Raw genomic sequence first — 19547 nt, 5'->3', positions numbered from 1 at the left:
CTGGTAAGTGTTTTGTTTTATAACATTATCAGTAAAAAGTTTTTGGAGACAACGCTATCATGACTGGGATTGCTTTTCTCCTGTGAGGCACTTTCCAGCACCTTCCCTGCCAGCAATACTCTGGCAGCAAATAAAGAAAAAAGGTTGTGTAAACAGAAACCAGTATGTACTAGATAACTCCCTTTATGTATTTAACCACCGTTAAACTACTACAGTGTTGAACTACAGTATAATAAGGAAGAAGGAAAAAAAAACGTTTTAAATGCAGTTGTAATGTGTACAGCTGTTGGGTTCAACTTTTAGTTTTGTTTGTTTTGCAACATTTGTGATTCTTTAAAAAGGAGTACATTTGTAAAAGCTGATTAAATGTTATTCCATAATAGTTAAAATGTTAATACATGCTGTGCTTTCTGGGTCTCCAGCGATCTCGTCCTAAGAGCGATCAGGAAGAGAATGAGTTAGTGATGGCCTCTCTGAGGAGTCTGTGTGAGGAGAAGCAGAAGAACCATCAGCACGTAGTGACTGGAGACAACAAACAGGTACAAAACTGCACCTTCATTCTTCTCTCTGTCTAGTCTGTGTTGTAGTAAAGTTGGTGGTACCTCATCAGAAACCAGTCATGCTGGCAACAGATTCAACCTGATCAACACTTGTAATGATGTAGGTCTCATGTCAAAGTGTCATGGCAGTAACACTGAGTGATGAAACTAATCTAATCGAATTTCCCTCAGGAATCAATGAAGTGTTTTTATATTGAACTGAATTAAAACTGGGTTCAACACGTGAACCTCTCATTTTTGCACCACAATCTTATGTAAGAGAAATAAGCTTTGATTTCCAGAGAAAACAGAACAATTAATTAATTTGTGATCTGAAGAAAATCTTCTGTAGTACCCCACAAAAAAACAATAAACAAGCTCCCTCTGCAGCTGATGAAATTGTATCATCTTGAGTATTTCTCCTTTTTCTCATTCACAGTGATGCTTCATCTGTTTTGTGATTTTAGGTCTGTGAGGATGCAGCTCCTCAGGATACACCGCAGCAGAGCAGTAGTCGCCTGGAGGCGTTCAAGAGCAGAGCAAAACGCTCGCTTACCGAGTCTTTAGAAGGCATCTGGAAGGTATGTCTTCGTTTTTGTCTCCAGCTGCATCAGTTATCAGTGTTTGCTGTCAGCTTGTAAACGCATTAGAACACAAAGCGTGAACACGGGGTTGGTTACATGTAAACTATAAGGTCAAACCTTTGTGTGTTTCTGGTAGGGAAGCAGCAGGTCCAGACCTCAGAGGGACAACAGTCAGGGAAGTGAGAGCAGCTCTTCTTTTACATTCAACAGCAGCCAAGAGCAGCCTTCTCTCGATGATGCCTTGTCTTCCTCGCCTCAGCGACGACCCACCAGCCCACTCAAGTAAACACACCTATATACACATGTGCGCGCTCTGCGTCGTCAGCGTGGATTCCTCTTCAGTGTGCTTTCTCCTCCGTTCTTCTCTTCAGAGGCCACAGCTCAGCAGGGGACCTAAAACGTCTCGATAGGTCTCCCCCTCGGTCCTCCTCTTCCTCTCTCCCCGGCGACCCTGAGCTGCAGGGCTTCCGCCGACGAGCCAGCACGTTCAGCCATTCCCCCACCCCTTCCTCGTTACTCGAGTGTTCCCCGTCCCAGAAGCTATCCCACGCAGGGCAGGACCCCAGTGCAGCTACCAAACCCAAGCTCGTACGACACTACTCCGTCAGCACTGACTCTCCACACCAGAGCAAGTAAGGAGACGTGTTTGTGTTTTTATAGAAGGACTGCTTGTTAAAGGGATCCACGATTAGCTGCAACATCAGACTTTATTTCATAAACATTTATTTTAACTGTAAAATAAATACTGTAAAAATACTGTAGGATGTTTAGTTTTGTAAATTTTTTTAAATATATTTTAACACGGAGCCATTTTATTTACACACAAAGCATTCTGGGTAAATGATGACGTGGATAAGTCCTCGGTGTGAGCGAGCTATATCCACCCTGAAGGTTAATCTTGGACAATATCTGACGATCGGCTCTTTTAAATGAAACCAGAGAGCGTTGACAGAGAGGAGAAGGTAGAAATGACTCAGCCTGTAACTGAAAATATGGATGGAGGACAACAGAGCTGCTTCATGGAAGAAGAACCTCAGCTTAGCCTGTTAGCCTTCGCGCTAGCGCTGATGCTATATTGCCATATATGTATTAGCTCGGCGCTAGCGCGACAAGCTAAACTGAGGTCCTCCATCCATATTTTCAGTTGCAGGCTGAGTCATTTCTACCTTCTCCTCTCTGTCAACGCTCTCTGGTTTCATTTAAAAGAGTCAATCGTCAGATATTGTCAAGATTAACCTTCAGGGTGGATATAGCTCGCTAGCAGCCTCGCACCGAGGACCTATCCACGTCATCATTTACCCAGAATGCTTTGTGTGTAAATAAAATGGCCCCATCCGTGTAATATATTTTGAAACTTTTAGTTTAAAAATTATAAAAACTAAACAGCCTACAGTATTTTTACAATCTTTATTTTACAGTTAAAATAAATGTTTATCAAATAAAGTCTAATGTTACAACTAATTTTGGATCCCTTTAAGAGTTTTTGTATAAAAAATATGCGTTTTGGTGATTATACACACAAAAAAAGGAAATGTAAAACATTTTACCAAATTTTGCAAAACCCTACTTATTCTGTTGTTTCATTAAAGTTCTGTACATTCATAACACGTTCTATAGATGATCCATCCACCAGCTACACTTGTCGGCCTCTACACAAAACAAGAGTGTCACCAAGCTAGTTTGTGCTGTAAGTTATGATTTATCCAGTTGGCTTTACTTAAAAGCTGACAAAGAAAATTAAACTAAATTGGAATTTGTTGTCCAGTTGGTTTTCCTGTATTGTTGGTGTTTATCTAAATTACGTATCACTTGGTGACGTCAGTTTATAAGAACGAGGAATTAGACTGGTTTTTGTTCTTCAGCAGAACGTCTTTCAATGTCACTGAGTTGTAGAACAGTACATTTAAATGTAGCTCTATCAGAATGCTACATGTTGTCGCTCTCCTTCTCCCTTTTGCTACATTCCTCCCCCATCTGCCAGTAGACAACATGTAGAGCTTGGTCACGCTATCAAAATAATCACCCTCCAATTGAAGCTGAAATTAAAAGCAGATTTATTAATGAAACAAAAAAGCAAATAAACAGTAAGAACAATAAAAAATGTACGCCTTGTTTGGGAAAAATACTTTAAAAGACTGTTTTTATCCAAGCTCTGCTAAATCTACTGCTGATTCACATTTTTCTGTTTCCATTCACCTCTCGATGTCCACCACCCTCTCTTCTTCTTGGTTTTCTCTGTATTCGCACCGATTCTCAGAAATCTCCCAAACGACTCCACTCTTCCTCCACTTCCTTCCTGCTCTCCATCACACTCTCCTCTCCTTGTTCGTCATCCTTCCTCACCTTCTGCTGGAGCCAGGTTTAATAAGAGAAGGTGAGAACAGTGTGTATTCTCTGTCTTTTATGTTTTCATATACATATATTGTCATGCTTTCTTTAAGTGTGAAGAAGACCCTTTCAAGCAGAGAAATGTTAAGTCAGTAATTCATTAATTTAAGAATAAATTTAGTTTGTTTGCTTTTCCAATTTGAAAACCTTAACATATTTTTATTGTCATCAGCGGGATTAAAAGCAACATGTCTCTGTGTGAAGTGGGTCCATGTTTCTTTTGTCATCTGTATTTTTCCTCCTCTTCATCACTGCCATGTCAGTACTCTGGGTGGTCTCCGTGCCCGTCTCCACTCCTCCTCCTCTGTCCCTAATTTTCTGAAATTTCAATTTCTGGCTCCTGTCCAAGAGCATGATTGTCCCGAGCCAAAGAACAGGTACACACCGACACACACTCACGCAAACATTAAATATTAACACCTGTGTGTCAAGTGCAGAAATAATCACCTCTCTTTGTTCAATAGTTTACTGTAAATTATTAGATTTATTACGTATGTAAATTGTAGTATCTAATGAATCTTTGCACACATGACTATATTTATTTGTGTGCGTTTACAGCGATGTAGCTGGTCTTTCTACATCGACACATGAAAGTCCTCTGCGCAACCACCGGCACTCATGGAGGCAGCAGATCTTCCTACGAGTCGCTACGCCTCAGAAAGGCACAGATACGAGCGGTAAGACGTCACACACCCAGACGCATTTTCTTAAAATTAATTATAATGTTTCACTCATTGGAGATTAATTTTCATTTATTTGGAACACAGGGTCTGTAGTTACTAATGTGTAATTCACTGCCAGCAGTTCTAAAGGATTTAACAAACATGCCTAATTGGTGGTCGGTCAGCTGTTTTTCATACTGGAGGTTCAGTCATTTTGCTCAACACTTTAATAAATGTTACTTGTGTATTCACTTTTGAAGATTGTACAGTTTTCCTCGTGCAGTCACAAGTTTTAAATGTTATTTTTTTGTTGTATGTTTTTCTTTTTTCAAGTTATTCGAAACGATTTTGCACTCAGATTAAACAACAGCGCAGGCAGACTGTAGTGACGAAATGTTTCCTCTTTGTGTCACTCTTTTATTTGATGCAAAGGAGAACAATGGTGATTTTCAAAAGAGAGGAAGGAGAGAAGAATAGATTGATTTACTTGGGTTTTTTTTTTCAGTAAAATTAAATTAAAATTTGCTTTTTATATTTTTATACCGTAGTATAACCTTTAGAGGCTGGTGTGTTGAGTGATTAATTAATGGAGAAATGGCTGCTTATGAGCATTTACATGCATACAGCTTGACGTTCTGCAGTCAGAGAGAGGCAGAGGAGAAAACTCAGCTGTTGTGACGATGCTGTCACTCAGAGGAGATTTCACAAATGTCAAACAGATCAAAATACTGGAAGTTCAACTACCTCTTTAAAAGTTTTGAATTTATAAATGATCTGACTCTTTCATGGTTGTCTCTGCACTGCTGCATGCTTTTAGCCAGTTTCTGTGCTGATAAAGTTTGAAGTCATTTCATATTTAAACTTTAAAGAAGTGGTTTGGATTTACCATGATGGTGATCAGAATAATAATAATAATAATAATATTAATTTATTGTCATATTTGTCTCACATTTAACTGTTGCATTCTGAAAATGAGTTTTTTGGGATTATTGCCTTGAGCTAAGAAAAACAACAACCCAATCACACTTTATTATAGAGTTTGATCTCTGTCATGACCTGTGAGTCACTCTTCTACAAGCAGAGTGTGAGTCAGAGTAAAACTTAGACTTTTGTTGTTATTTTTGCTGCCAAATGTGGGTCATACAGCCACAGGATGTTTGCTTTTGTAATTTTACAACTTTTCCTGTCACTTGTATCAGAATATACCCACAGATTGTCTTTGCTGAAAATAATATTTTCTCCAGCATTTGTTGACTGGAATTTGTTAAACTGGTTTTAATTATATTATTGAGAAAGTTCTGATAAAAATGACAAATGTTTTCTTTAGATTTATGATTTTATATTGCATAAATATTTATTTTACACTTAAAGGTTTGTTAAAAAAATGATAGAACTGTGTCCATATTTCTCATTTTGAACAAGTAGAATAAATGATTTATAAATTAAATCATTTATAAATTGAGAATGAGAATAAATTTTCTTGCTGCCAGAGAAGTCTGAGATAGAAAAGTTGTGACAGTAGGATTTGGGTTGGGCGATGTGTCAATATTAGATCTTGAATGACTGGAAGAAGCTGTAAAAGCAAAGAGGTTTTAGTGTCATCTGTAGGGCACAGTCTTATATCTTGAGGAAATAAACTTAAACGTCTGTTAAAACTTGAAGAGATGCTAACTTTTTTTATCGGGCGTGAAAACCAGTGAAAAATAAATTTACAGATTTAGAGGTTTGTTGTCTACTTTTCAGTTAGAGCAGGGGTTCCCAACCTGTTTTTCTCAAAGCTGAGCTCCACCTTTCCCAAAGATGCTCTCAATCTAGATCAAAATAAGAATAAAACTTTTATTTTCTTCCCTCTGCTTCCTTTCATTTCATTTAAAAATTGTGTTTTTTTTTTATTTTATATAGATTTTTCTACACGTAGTGGTTTTGACACCCACAGCAGCTACAAGTATTTTAAAATGAGATTAAATATACCACCTCTATATTCCACTTTTATCATTTTTACCCACACAAAAGTAGTAGTCACTTGCAGGTTTGATGTAACTTTGAGTGTTCCCACTAGTGTGTTTACTTTTGTACACACCCATGCAGTTTTTGCTCAAGGGTAGTAATTGTATCTAAGTGCATTGTGGAATGTTCAGCTATTGTGTCCCTTCTTATTCTCTCCCACCAAATATGCTGTTCATTAGAAATAAGGGAGGTTATTTGAGTATTATGCCTCCCTCTCAACAGGAAACTAATGAGCGCTGCACCAAAAGCTCAGTTTTGAGTCAGCCACCATCAAGCGAAGGAAAAAAACTGAAAAAAATCGGTGCTTTTGGCAGGACGGAGCGAAGGGCTTTGTGCTGTTAGAATGCAGAGTTAGGTTTTGGTTTAGTTGGGTGTGTTTTTGTGTGCGCTTACACACATGAGGTCATGGGTGTGTCGTGTGTGTGAATGTGTGTGTGCTGGCAGGGGTCTTGTGGTATCTCAAGGTCATGTTGACAGTACACACACAGACAGCGCCGTGTTCTGTGTGTTTGTGCTGCAACAAAGTTCTGACCAACTTATTTGCTCAGGGTGTAGTCTGGGCCATTTTGTGCAAAAATGGATGTCTTTGCGTTATTGTTGGGTATGCAGACTTCTTTAGCTGTAAAACACATTCAGGAGTAATATTTTTAATGGAGATGGGGTTTTAAATGTTACTGGGTCGAGTGTGCGTTTGTGTTTGCATTTTTCTCCACACCTAACGCCTCCCCAGTGTCCTGTTGAAACAGTGAAGTCGTCTGTTTGTCTAGCAAATATGTGTTTCTTAATCTCTGAGGGGATTTCAGTATCTTTTGTCTTTTTTGTGTGTCTGTGTGTTCATCTGCGTTACCATGAGTCTGTCTGCACCTTTTTTTAACTAACTAAAAAGCCAAAATGTTGCTGTCACCACGTCTTAGAAATGTTCCAATTCGAAACAAAAGGTAGAGTTACATAAATGTTCAACAGCTGTGACTCCAGATGTGTGTGTTTGTGTCTGTGTTTAAAGCACAACGGATAGTCTTGTCTTTTCAGTATTTAAATTGTGACTTATCTTGCATATTTTTAAGCTTCCTTGGAAGAGTATTTTGACGAGATCTGGATCAGGTTTGCATGCCTGAGTCAAGCTGAGATATGTGTGCTCAGGTGATCAAACCATTACGATTTCCTACAAACTGAAGGGAACCAAGTGGCTGGTACGCTGTTCCTCTGTGCAGCACAGGATATTTTAAGGTTTGGTGTCCACCCTATACTTTGAGGTGGAGTCGCTCAAACATTTTTTTTATAAGTGTCTTTATTCTCCGTCAATTATGTTGAGCACTTTGCTTTAATTATTCGAGAATCGTTATTTTTTTCATTTTAGAAAACAACTTTTAGTCTTTTATTTTCTCCCCCCTCTGCTGTGAGCTCAATAAAACGTTTGTGATTTAACAACAGAGTTTATTCAGTGGAAAAGATGAGCAACGTCAAACTGAGTTGTTTGTTGTCTGAAAATGGTTTTATGTTTGCAGAATGCTCTTCCTTTTGTACTTTGGCGTGACATCATTGTGAATGTTATCACCTAGATTAAAGTATTTCCTTAAGCAGAGGCAAAAATATCCGGAGGAATTTAGTTATTGCCTGTGACATGCCTTTTCTACATATATTAAAAGTGAGAGAAAACATCTTGATATTAACGAAATTTGCTATAATGCACACAATTTTATTCATTTTGTCACATAGCTGCCATATTTTAGTTGAATTTGGCGTGGCCAAAGCGAAACAGAAAGTGACGACAAAGGGGAAGTCCCTGATCTTGATTTATTGAACCAATATTATTTGAACTATGACTTCTTCGTCTCTTTCAGCTAATGACTCAAAACGATCTAAGGAAACATCAGATTCTTTGCTATTGTCTGTTGTGAGCCAATGTAGCAATGCTCTGTTGTCACTTCCTGTTACTTTGCATGTGTATATCTCAATAACTGTTCATCTCACTGGCGTGATAAAAAAAAATTCTTGCGATGTGTTCATCTTTACTTTAATATTTATTACAAAAATGTATTATCACAGACACTTCAATGTTACAGGTTCTCGTGTTTGTTTGTTTTTTCAGAACCGGTGGATTCTGGTTTGGATGTGGCTCGAATGTGCGTGGGCCCGGTGGCTGTTGTAGGAAATCGAGACTCTTCCATGAGAGCGGTGCCAGAGGAGGCGACAAAGAGGAGCAGAGAGGAGCTGAGGGAGCTGTGGAGGAAGGCCATCCTGCAGCAGATCCTGCTGCAACGGATGGAGAGGGAGAACCAGAAGCTACAAGGTGAGCTGGATGAAAGAAAAACTTCAGCTGAAATCATCCCAAACCAGACAAGTTTGCTGTATTACCATACGTACAGCAGTGAACTGTTCGTTCAGTGTTCAAGGAGTCTTGACCTGCTTCCTAGAGATATTTAATACATGACATCAAATCCACAAGATCTCTCTAAATATCTATGGACTTCAAAATTATAAGTTTTTATGTAAAAGTATTGTTTTTAGCCCTATTAGCATAGGATACGTATTATCTGGGGACCGCATGTAATAAATAAATTACTCCCCGTCATCTGTTTTTTATGTGGCGCATTAACATGGGATAATCGAAGCCTGAGATTTTGCTGAAATTTACAAGAATCTCCCGAATGTGACATTGAAGCCTGGTTAGTTGATGTGTTGAACACAGCAAGGGTGCGAGCGCCAAAAGTGCTCCGTAATCTGGTTTTGCTCCTTCTCTTCTGCCTTTTCCTTTGGATGCTGCATGTTATGGGTCGGTTCTGTCCGCCCGGGACCCAAAAGGTTTTCAATTCACTGCAATCCAGCCTCCATTCTTCACCAAAAGCAAATAAAACTACACCCAGGAAACAAAAAACACCTAATTACAGCCTATTTCCATCCAAATCACAGAGATGCCTACTCGAATTAGATTAGTGTTATCACAGGACCTCGACGTTCAGTGAAATATAGTAGGTAATTTGCGAGGGAATTTTTACTTTACAATTTACTGACTTGCCCAATTCGCACGGGATTAACAACACAGATTATCTCTAAAATATTACAAATAGCATGTGGTGCCTAGGTAAAACTAATCCCGTCAGAATAGGGCTTTTGCCACTGTTGCTAATGATAAATCAGAAAACATATTATTGCTTCTCACAGGTGGCGACGCGTCATTTATGAACTGCCATCAATCGTGCAAACACTACTGAAAGACACAATACATTTTTGTAGTGTCACACAGCAGGACAAGGCTTTCTTTATCACCTCTTTGGCAATTTGTCCTTCCAGATGTGCACTCAAAGAGATTCTATAATTAAAGACACACCAGCTTTTCTAGCTTTTAAAATTACACAACCACAACTTATTAAGTTATATAATGTTAGTGTGCGTGCGTCCACCTGTGTTTTCTGGTAAGTCGCTCTGGGTGTGCCCGGCGCACCACCCACTTCTCGACCCAGTTGGCTTGAATTTTTATACACAAAGCTGTGCGTCACAGTCTTAACTACCTGTGTAACATGGAAAACCTTAATTCAAACACGCCCAAAACTTCATCTGTCGCATTAATAGAAGTGACTGCTGATACGGCAGGGTGTGGCTCTGCAACAAAAATTCACTCCAGTCACAACAATGAGCACATTTATAGCGTCTGGTGTTTCATTTCTGTCCATTTATGGTTTTTTAGGTTGAGCTCTGTTTCACGTTCTTGATTCTTTCTGCTTGTCTGTCTGCCTGGTTTTTAGGTCAACTTTTGAGTGTGTGCGCTTCCATCTTCATGTGCGTGTCTTTGTCAGCCTCAGGGTGGGGTATCCTGTCCTGTTGTGTGTTATCAAAGGCGGTGTGTTCCGGCAGCAGAGAAAGAGAGGAATACGGGGAGTTGGATTGGAGGAGGAATTCGAAGGTGGAGGGAGTGAGCACCAGCTGGGCTGCTGCCAATGAGCGAGTCTTGATGGGCTAGAATCTGCTTGTTGCAGACAGATAAGACAAACGGCGCAGACTCTGCTCCTCCAACAGCATCTATTCTTACTCTGGGTGTGTCAACCCTCTGCGCCATCCAAGTTTTCTTTTGTTTTTATTGTTCTCGGTGCACTTTCCAGGTCATTATCTTCCCGTCTTTGGCTGCTGAGGCCATAATGAACAACATTTTATTTCATATATTTTGCCCCTAATGCTTCTTTTGCTGTTTTAGGAATTTATTTATTTTTTTCAGTAAGTGTTTGGACAACAGCCTACTAAAGTGGCTCTGGTGTTATTTCAGTGACCCCTGTTTTCTTCTCACCGCATTTTGCTGATGCACTGATAATAATTTAAACTAATTCCCTCCGTTTATTTTTCACATAACACCCTCCATTTCCTGGAAGGTATGGGTGCAGGTTGTAATGTGACACGGTCCACCGTCTCTGTCCTGTCCAAAAGTGATGATATCACTCAGCTGAGCACAGCCAAGTTGCATCTGGTCACTGGGCGTACACCACACATGATCGGAAAGGGTGGAGCATCTGCCTGGGGAAGCGGGGAGAGTGTGGCTGATGGACACAAATGTGGACTGACTGAGCGGATAGAGTTGAGAAGAAAAGATGAGTTGTGGGTGAAGAGGCTGGGGGGAGGCTGAGAGGAAGGGTGTTGTCAGAAAGAGAGGAACAGGAGAGGGGAGCTGGGTGTTTCCTCACTTTCTTTGATCACTGGTGTCAAAACATCAGAAATCACGGTTTAGGTGTTTATGTTGGCTGTTAATCCTCTGAAACTTGTTTAAACAATACAGAAAATATCTTGATGCTTAGTCACCCAAATTATCATTTAAATTATGATGTCCAGGTGGTATTCTCTTCCTGTGGTGAACTGTAAAGGTCCAGATCACAGTACTATTGGATATAGACTCCTGAAGAAGGACATTGAGGCAATCAGACAACAAAAACCACAAGACTACAACAATGAGTTGTTACATTAGTAACATGCGTTGTGTGTGTATTTGTATCTGCAGCCTCAGAGAGTGATCTGCAGAACAAGCGCCTGAAGTTGGACTACGAGGAAATCACTCCATGTCTAAAGGACGTCACTCTGGTGTGGGAGAAAATGCTGGGAACTCCTGGGAGATCAAAGGTCAAATTTGACTTTGAGACCATCCATGATGCTGTTGCACAAGGTACATATTTATCCCATCCAGTCCAGCTTCGTTTATCAAGCACTTTTTAAAACAACCAACTAAGGACTAAAGTGTTAGCTTCAGGCCCAGGCTGCCATTGAAATAGAAATCTGTGACCTCAGTGGGATTTGCCTGGTTTAAAAAATGTTAAATTAAAATAAACAAAGATTTGTATGTTTGTGTGTGTATATATATATCTTTTTTTTTGGCACAGTTGGGACCCAGTCCTCACATGTCAGTCTTGTCCTGTCTGTCTCATCTGTGCAGGCGTCCCGAGGCAGCATCGAGGTGAGATCTGGAAGTTCCTCTCTGAGCAGTTCTTACTCAGGCAGACGGTTCCCTCTCGGCCTCCGTCCAATCACACTCCGTACAAAGAGCTGCTGAAACAACTCACCTCGCAGCAACACGCCATCCTCATAGACCTGGGTAACACGCATGCAGATTCACATCCTTTTTATTAAGTTGGATTAATCAATCCAAAATGGCTATGTATCAGGTTGAATAGATACACTGACCAGTGGCCACCAAAAAAAAGGTCACGCACTAATATTTTGTTGGACCGCCTTTAGCTTTGATTATGGTATACAATGACTGTGGTATTGTTTCAGTAAACTTCTGCAATGTCACAAGATTTATTTCCATCCAACGTTGCATTAATTTTTCACCAAGCTCTTGCATTGATGATGGTAGAGTCTGACTGCTGCACAAAGCCTTCTCCAACACATCCCAAAATAAACTCATTCAGTCAAATAATTGCTCTATCTCTAGTGGTGGGCACAGCTCCCTTAAAGCACTAAGATGGGAACTAATTTCCTGATTAGTGCTTTAGGGCTTTTGCTACTTTTTAAATACATTAGTGGATTAGCACTTGCTAAATTTATGGGTTTAATTTAGAAGCACTAAGTGAGGTCATTAAATGTTATTGATCAACATCACACATTTTGTTCATATGTATCACTTATCCTGTGACATTTTGACAATATTCTGCACACAGTAAATATTGTCTCATGTTAACTTTGAAGAATGTACCAGGGGTCAATTATATTAGTGCTTTAGAATTAGCTTTTGCTACATTTTTCAGTGTGTTAGTGCTTTAGGATTAGTGGACCTAAATATTTGAGTTAGTGCTTTGGGGTTAGTGCAGCTAATTTTTTAATTAGTGCTGCTCACCACTGTCTAGGATAAACCACAGACTTTCATTTGAGGTCCAGATGTCAGTGGAAATCTTATGGAGTTGTCATGTTTTAACATCTTTTTCACATATTTTTGGTGTCTGCAATAAGCCTCTGTTTGAAGAAAATGGTACAACTCGTTCAAACGTTCAACAACTTTTTTGCTTTTTCCTTTAAACACGCAAAAACATGAGTATTAAAACTGCAGGCAACTATTTCATCCGATTCGCAAAAACAAAACTGAATCTATTATTTATCGGTTTAGTTGATATTACATTAATCTTTTTTGTAAGCCCCAACTAAAAACTGCCAAGTGATTGACCTTTTTAACTTCCTCGTTTTTACTGTAGAAGAAAAAAAATCAAGATTTGTGATCAGTGGTTTAGAAATGTGCACTAAAGAAACTGTTTGCAGCGATCCTTTAACACAAAAGTTAATCAGCAGCAGCTTCTAACACCTACCACCCAAAAACCCACACATACAGTACCTCCACCCCACCCATATGACACCCACATATTGTTACATACACATCCACCCACACATGGAAACCCTGCAGCACTCAGCCGCCTGCGTTTGTACCGTTGACCTCGTGTCATTCAGCCGTCTTTGGTAGTTCCCTCTACTTCAGACAGGAAGGTAAAAACAGCATTCTCTCGAGTGGTTTACTGACATTCCTTATTATAAAGGTGTGAGGCATAAAAACAAAGCATTTATGATGGAGGCAGCAGGCAGGTATGTCAACTAAAGCTGCACATCTTAACTTAAAAAAGCTAAAGTGTTCAGCGCTCCCTTGCCTGCGATCCAGTCGCACACTTCTACAGCCAGGGTGGGGCATTATGGCTTTATGTTCACAAAACGTAAAGCCCCCGGAGCACATTCCACACAGGAAAAACTCACACTTTGTCTTCTTCGCACACTGCAGGTTACACAGTCTCCAATCCTAAAGTACACATACCTTCTAATTGCCTGTCTGTCTGTGTTAACAAGGTTGTTTTATGGATCCAAGACTTGGTGAGCTTCACTTCTTGTTCTGAAGTGGCTGTCCAATATTTCACTGCCGTTAAAGTTGCATGTGTGTTTTCAAGAACAAATATTTAAGCAGGGATGATGCATGTTCCTGTAGAGTTGTTTCATTTATTTTGCATCGGCAGCACAAAGTTAAATCTAGCGTCCCAGCGCGAAGTTCACCAGTGTGTACATTTTGTTCCACCATGTGTACAGGCCTTTATCTGTTTTTGGATCACTCTAGTCCGATTCTTGTACAAAATAATGCCAGACAAAAGCAAGAATCTCAATTTGCTGCTGGGTTTTAAAGGTTTCTGAAACTGATACTTTTTCTGACATTCTATAAAATTCATTTTTGTCTTTTAAGTTTTATTGCTTTAGCATTTAGAAGCTAATACTTTGCATTAAATAATACTTTTAATGTCTTTTTCTGCTCCAGGTCGCACTTTTCCTACCCACCCGTATTTCCAAGCCCAACTGGGGGCAGGACAGCTCTCACTGTACAATATACTGAAAGCCTACTCACTGCTCGACCCTGAGGTAGCTTTGTCCACTTCTAATGGTGCTTTTCTTCTTTCACGTAGTGGAATCAACAGGGATGTCATCTGCTTTTGTTTAACTTAGAGTTTTAACCCTTGTTCTTGTAGGTGGGTTACTGTCAGGGCCTGTCCTTCATTGCTGGAGTGTTGCTTTTACACATGGGGGAGGAGGACGCCTTCAACATGCTCAAATTTCTCATGTTTGATGCTGGTCTGCGGAAACAGTACAGGCCTGACATGATCATCCTGCAGGTAAACAGCACAGCAGGTCAGCATCGTTGTGTTGAAGATGCCTGACTGAAACCGTTTCAATCAGGTTGGATTAGAGAAAGACCAAGAAGTCGGTGTAGAACCAGCTTCTGATTTATCTGACCTGCCAGAGGCTGAGCGTTGCACATGTGTCTGTTCTGCCACTTTGAACCAGACTAAACTGAGGCAAATACACATTCAGCCATAGAGTATTCTTTTCTATAAAAAATCCCATAAAACAAATCGATTTAATTTCAAAAATATATTACAATTAATTACGATTAAAATTTTAATTAATGTCCAATACTAATTTTAATTAATTTATATTGATTTATTTTGTGATTGTTCATATCTCTATAATTTAATTAAAGCAGTCTTGATTTGGCATTTTACTAACATGAACTAAGTAACAAGGAGGTCCTATAGAACAGCTGGAGTGCGCAAAGACCACGTGACCGTGTGATTGGCTGGAGAAACTAACGGCTAACGCTAAACGGGCAAGAGTCTGGATTTCCCTTTACTGTACATGTTGACAACAGAGCCGAACAACAGGACTGACGATGTAGAAATCACAAACTATTAATATTAATATTAATCCAATTATTATTAATAGTTTAGTTTATATAATTTGTTTAATGTTTTAAATAATGTCAGAAAAGCTGTTTGTGTTATGGATTTATTAACAGAAGATAAACAGGAAAACATCTCATTTCACGTAAAAGTCAGCAGATTTGATCTTTTTTAGCTCAATGTGATCTGAGCAGAACATAATGTAACAGTTTTAAAATAAACATAATCTTATAAAGTCGATGTAATCACTTTATTAAAAGTGGTTAGCAGATGTTAACTTGTGGAGCATATATACAGAGTTTAGCACTGTTGAATCATGCAACAATTTAACACAAACTATTAAATATTACTGATGATTTGTCATCTGATTAATATTTAGACCTACAGTGTAAAATAATATTATAAATGTMTCTGATTAATATTTAGACCTACAGTGTAAAATAATATTATAAATGTGAGTAATTTTAGGTTTCTGTTAGAGGAACCTGACCTGTTAAGATGGTTAGCTAATAGAGACAAGTTTCATCCTATAACCAGAGAACATTTTCTAACTGTTGACTGATAAATATAAATATTCTTATTTTTTATGACAATAAGAAGAAATATTAAATATACTTTTATTACTAGCTGAAGTCATCATTTTTCAACTAGCTAAAGTTTAAGTTACAGGCTGACTTCAGGACTGTTTAAGATCATTGTTGTTTATAAATAATATATTTTTCTGGTATAAATCTGCTGTTTTACATGATTGTTGAATGAAATTAACATAATTATTAATTTATTTTAAAAACATGACTGATAATCTGTGAAACAAATCCGGTTCAGCTGCTGTTTATCTATTAGTTTCTATGGAGGCTGTGAGCTGTTGCCCTTTTAGACACCATTTTTGCTCCTCCTTGCTGTTACAAACACTACCAGTGTACGGTATGGGTGGGACTCAATCTAGTGATATTTAAGTCTGTGCTAAGTAATGAAGCAGAAAACATGTTTTCTTACTTCTAGGTTACCATTTACTAAAAGATCATTTTACTTTATCAGGCTGAAAACAGTTGTTTTGATGGAAAGGCTCAAAACTAATAAACATGTATTTCACCATGTTTTTAAATATAAAAACATATTAAATATGTCGCTCCAGTTAAAAGCTGCGATGTGATTTGTCTGTCAGATTCAGATGTACCAGCTGTCACGGCTGCTTCACGACTACCACAGAGATCTGCACAGCCACCTGGAGCAGCAGGAGATCGGGCCCAGCCTGTACGCCACCCCCTGGTTCCTGACTTTATTCGCCTCACACTTCCCCCTGGGCTTCGTGGCCCGAGTGTTCGGTGAGATCTGAGAGCCGGGTTTGTCTCGTTCGGACTTTACATGGTCACTGCAGAGAGGCTGACTCCTCTGATTAGAGCTGAGTGTTGGAGCAAAACAGTTACAAAACTGTGACTGCAGGCAGCACAGAGGAAACAGTCATTTTTTTACACATTAAATAGGAGATTTTTAAATATCAAACATTTTCTTGAACATTAATTTACATTTGATTTGTTTCTGTTTACTTAGTAGAGTCATTTTTTTTAACAAGCAGAGTTTGTATCAGTTTGTTTCATGTCATCTTTCCTTCATTCCATCGTTTTTCATGCTATTTTTACTGTATCTTGCTCTGTAACTGAACCAGACTGACTGGCTCCTTGTGCTCATCTGAGCGGAACAATTTGTGTGTGTGTGTGTTCGTGCAGGCCTCAGTATGAGGGCATCTTCTGTTCGCTATCACGCGTTTGATATCGTATGAGGGGCTCCACACCTCCACTCCCATTTTCTCTTTCTTTTTTTTTTCCGTGTGTGTGATCTCATGCGATGTTGCCTAACCCAAACCACACCCTGATGTATTCAAAGAATGACACTTGAAACGCGCACACCTCTGGATTCACCGGAGCATATATTTGTGTTTGCTGAAGCGTTTGTTATATTGACGTCAGATTATCCTCTTGGTAAAAAAAGCTTTAAAGTCACTAATAAATACAGTAAGCTCTGCTGTCAGCACATGCTTTTATCAATTCTACATCAGTTATTTTTATAGTTTTCACATCAGCACCTTTACTGTTCTTCCATGTCTTTTTTTTTTATTCAGTAGCCTTCTGTTTTTCTCTCTTTTTTTTTAGATATGTTGTTTCTGCAGGGTTCAGAGGTCATCTTCAAAGTGGCGTTGAGTCTTCTCGGCAGCCACAAGCCTCTTATTCTGCAGCACGACAGCCTGGAGTCCATAGTGGACTTCATTAAGACCCTGCTGCCCAACCTGGGCCTGGTGCAGATGGAGAAAACAATCAACCAGGTATAAAACTGAATCAAATCTTTAGTAATAATTAACCACTTCTTTACTCATTAACCTGCTTTAACAGAAAACGAAACATCAAAGATTCATTGAAACTAGCTGTGACTCAAATTGCATCATGTAGTTGTGATTTTAATAAGTGACAACAAATTGTGACTAACTACTAAAAGGTACATTTTGCTTTCTTTTATACCTCTCACACCTCCTATGGAAAAAAAAAAAGCGTAACAAGTCACAGCAGGTTCGTGGCTCCGTGTTGATTTCCATTTGTGTAGCTCGAAGCCCACGCAGTCTTCCAGCGAGCTGTTTGTCCAGAACCAGGAAGGAAAGAAAAACGGCAGAGTTTAAAGATGAAGGCTTGCAGGCACCAACAGGCCAGAATCAACACATCGGTCCTGGTCACGTTAACAGAGCCTGTTTGAACACAGAAGATGGCCAAAGGGTGGAGCTCTTCAGGGTCATGGTTGAATTATAATGTGAGGTCTTAAGAATCCATTTGATCTGTTTATTAAGCTGTTTTTCACAGAATCAAAATTTTTTCCCTACTTTGATTAATCCTTTCTTGAGGGTTTACTAACAGACATCGTGTTTGAGGGCAGGCAATAGATCATTTAGTTTCAGTAACATATAAAACTTGGCAAAGTTCCTTCATCTAAACAAATCGACAAACCTGTAAAACTGCACACACCACCTGCGGTTAACTGCAGAAAAGTCAATAAAACTCTGTTTAATTTATGTAAACAGGTCAAACTTCCAACTGAACAATTGTTTAAGAACCGACAATGAAGCTGCTGCAGGATAAAAATTAACCACGCATATACAAACACACACAGTTTCCAGTTTCTCTGTTGAATTGACCATTAAAGGAGAAATACCTGACTGATTTATAAACCTGTTATTTAGGTGACAGTTCTATTGATGATGTTGAATATTACGAACTGATTTTACAATTTGTAGACAGTCTCTAAAACCTTGTCTCGCTTAAACCGTTGTTTTTCTGTTTATCTTAAATCCAGAGTAAGATAATGTTAAATAACTTCAATAAAAATAATTGTTTATCTTATATTTTTTATGGAATATTTGAATTTTTACCCTAAGGGTAAATATCAGGAGTGGTGCATTAATTAAAGACTGAGTTTATTTTACAGTACTTTCACTTTAGAGCAGTGTTGTATGAAGTACCACAAAGTGAAACTTGAGTAAAAGTACAAGTATCTTACTAAAAATTACTTTGGTAAAAGTTAAAGTCTCCTTTAGGAATATTACTAGAGTAAAAGTACAAGTATTTTACCAAAAATACTTTGGTAAAAGTTAAAGTCTCCTTTAGGAATATTACTTGAGTAAAAGTCTTAAAGTATCTGATATTTTTTGTACTTATTAAAAGTAAAAGTATTGATTTAAAATGAGGAGTTAAATTTTCTGTAATGACATTTATTAGGAGGTGACCTCCCCCCAAAAATGCAGCAATAACTATATTGTATTAAAATAATTAATTTATGTTAAATTTAGGATGTACTGTTTCAGTTTATATACATATATCAAGGCTGCCCAAACATTTTCCACAAAATGAAAATCTATCCGAGGGCTGCTCTAATTCATGAAATACAAATACTTCTTAAGTACAGTACTTTTATTTTAATGATTGTGTCCTACTGGAGTGTGACTTGATTTGTTTGTGTACAAACTAATATGGTATCAGAATTTTAAATATTTATACTTCTCATTCAGCCACAATTAAATTCACTCTAAGAGGCACAATTTATATGGATAGTATTTATTTTTTACAATAACAAGCTGGAATGAAAACAAGCAAAAATGAAATAAAAGTAACGACTTTCTACTTCTTGCCTTTTTTAAAAATGTAAGGAGTAGAAAGTACAGAAAACTGTGAAAATGTAAGGAGTAGAAGTAACAAGTATGCTGAAAAATAATTACTCAAGTAAAGCACAGATAACCAAAAATTCTACTTAAGTACAGTAACAAAGTATTTGTGCTTAGTTACTTTACAACTCTGGTTTAGAGTAATTATATTTGGAGGGATTATTTAACCCCAGTGTTTCCCCTAGGAAATTGGTCTGGGGGGGAGCTACTTGTTTTATAAAAACATAAATTTACGTGACTCACCTGCAATTATGGTAATAAATTTACACGAACATTTAATTGCCCAACTACATCCTAGTTAAGGACTCCTCATGATAATTATCAATAAAATTATTATTGATAATAAGTGATCAGAACTGTGTGCAGCAGATGATCTGAGTCCAGAGTTGTCAGTTTGAAACCTTCTGGAGCTCTTCTGTGTGACTCTAGATGTGACACAGTGTGGATGGTTGATTGTCTCTTTATGTCTCTGATGGAGACTGGAGACC

The 19547-nt window shown here is 38.4% G+C and overlaps 1 protein-coding gene across 4 annotated transcripts in view; it reads left to right on the top strand.

Annotated features, from left to right (window-relative positions):
* tbc1d1 (TBC1 (tre-2/USP6, BUB2, cdc16) domain family, member 1) overlaps positions 1–19547 on the top strand; it is a 50857-nt gene that overhangs the window by 27031 nt on the left and 4279 nt on the right. For 3 of the 4 annotated variants that reach the window (XM_014013257.1, XM_014013258.1, XM_014013260.1), the window contains 14 exons: positions 423–539; positions 1007–1120; positions 1260–1405; positions 1495–1755; positions 3381–3497; positions 3775–3888; positions 4070–4188; positions 8270–8470; positions 11162–11323; positions 11591–11749; positions 13940–14040; positions 14148–14291; positions 16024–16183; positions 17009–17178. In XM_014013257.1, the coding sequence (XP_013868711.1) occupies positions 423–539; positions 1007–1120; positions 1260–1405; positions 1495–1755; positions 3381–3497; positions 3775–3888; positions 4070–4188; positions 8270–8470; positions 11162–11323; positions 11591–11749; positions 13940–14040; positions 14148–14291; positions 16024–16183; positions 17009–17178 (2085 nt within the window). The remainder of the gene's footprint in view (positions 1–422; positions 540–1006; positions 1121–1259; positions 1406–1494; positions 1756–3380; positions 3498–3774; positions 3889–4069; positions 4189–8269; positions 8471–11161; positions 11324–11590; positions 11750–13939; positions 14041–14147; positions 14292–16023; positions 16184–17008; positions 17179–19547) is intronic. The other variant, XM_014013259.1, reaches the window with a different exon arrangement.

Source organism: Austrofundulus limnaeus, unplaced genomic scaffold (assembly GCF_001266775.1).
Source record: "Austrofundulus limnaeus strain Quisiro unplaced genomic scaffold, Austrofundulus_limnaeus-1.0 Scaffold99, whole genome shotgun sequence".
NCBI lineage: Eukaryota > Metazoa > Chordata > Actinopteri > Cyprinodontiformes > Rivulidae > Austrofundulus > Austrofundulus limnaeus.
This window is presented reverse-complemented; position numbering and strand designations above follow the sequence as displayed.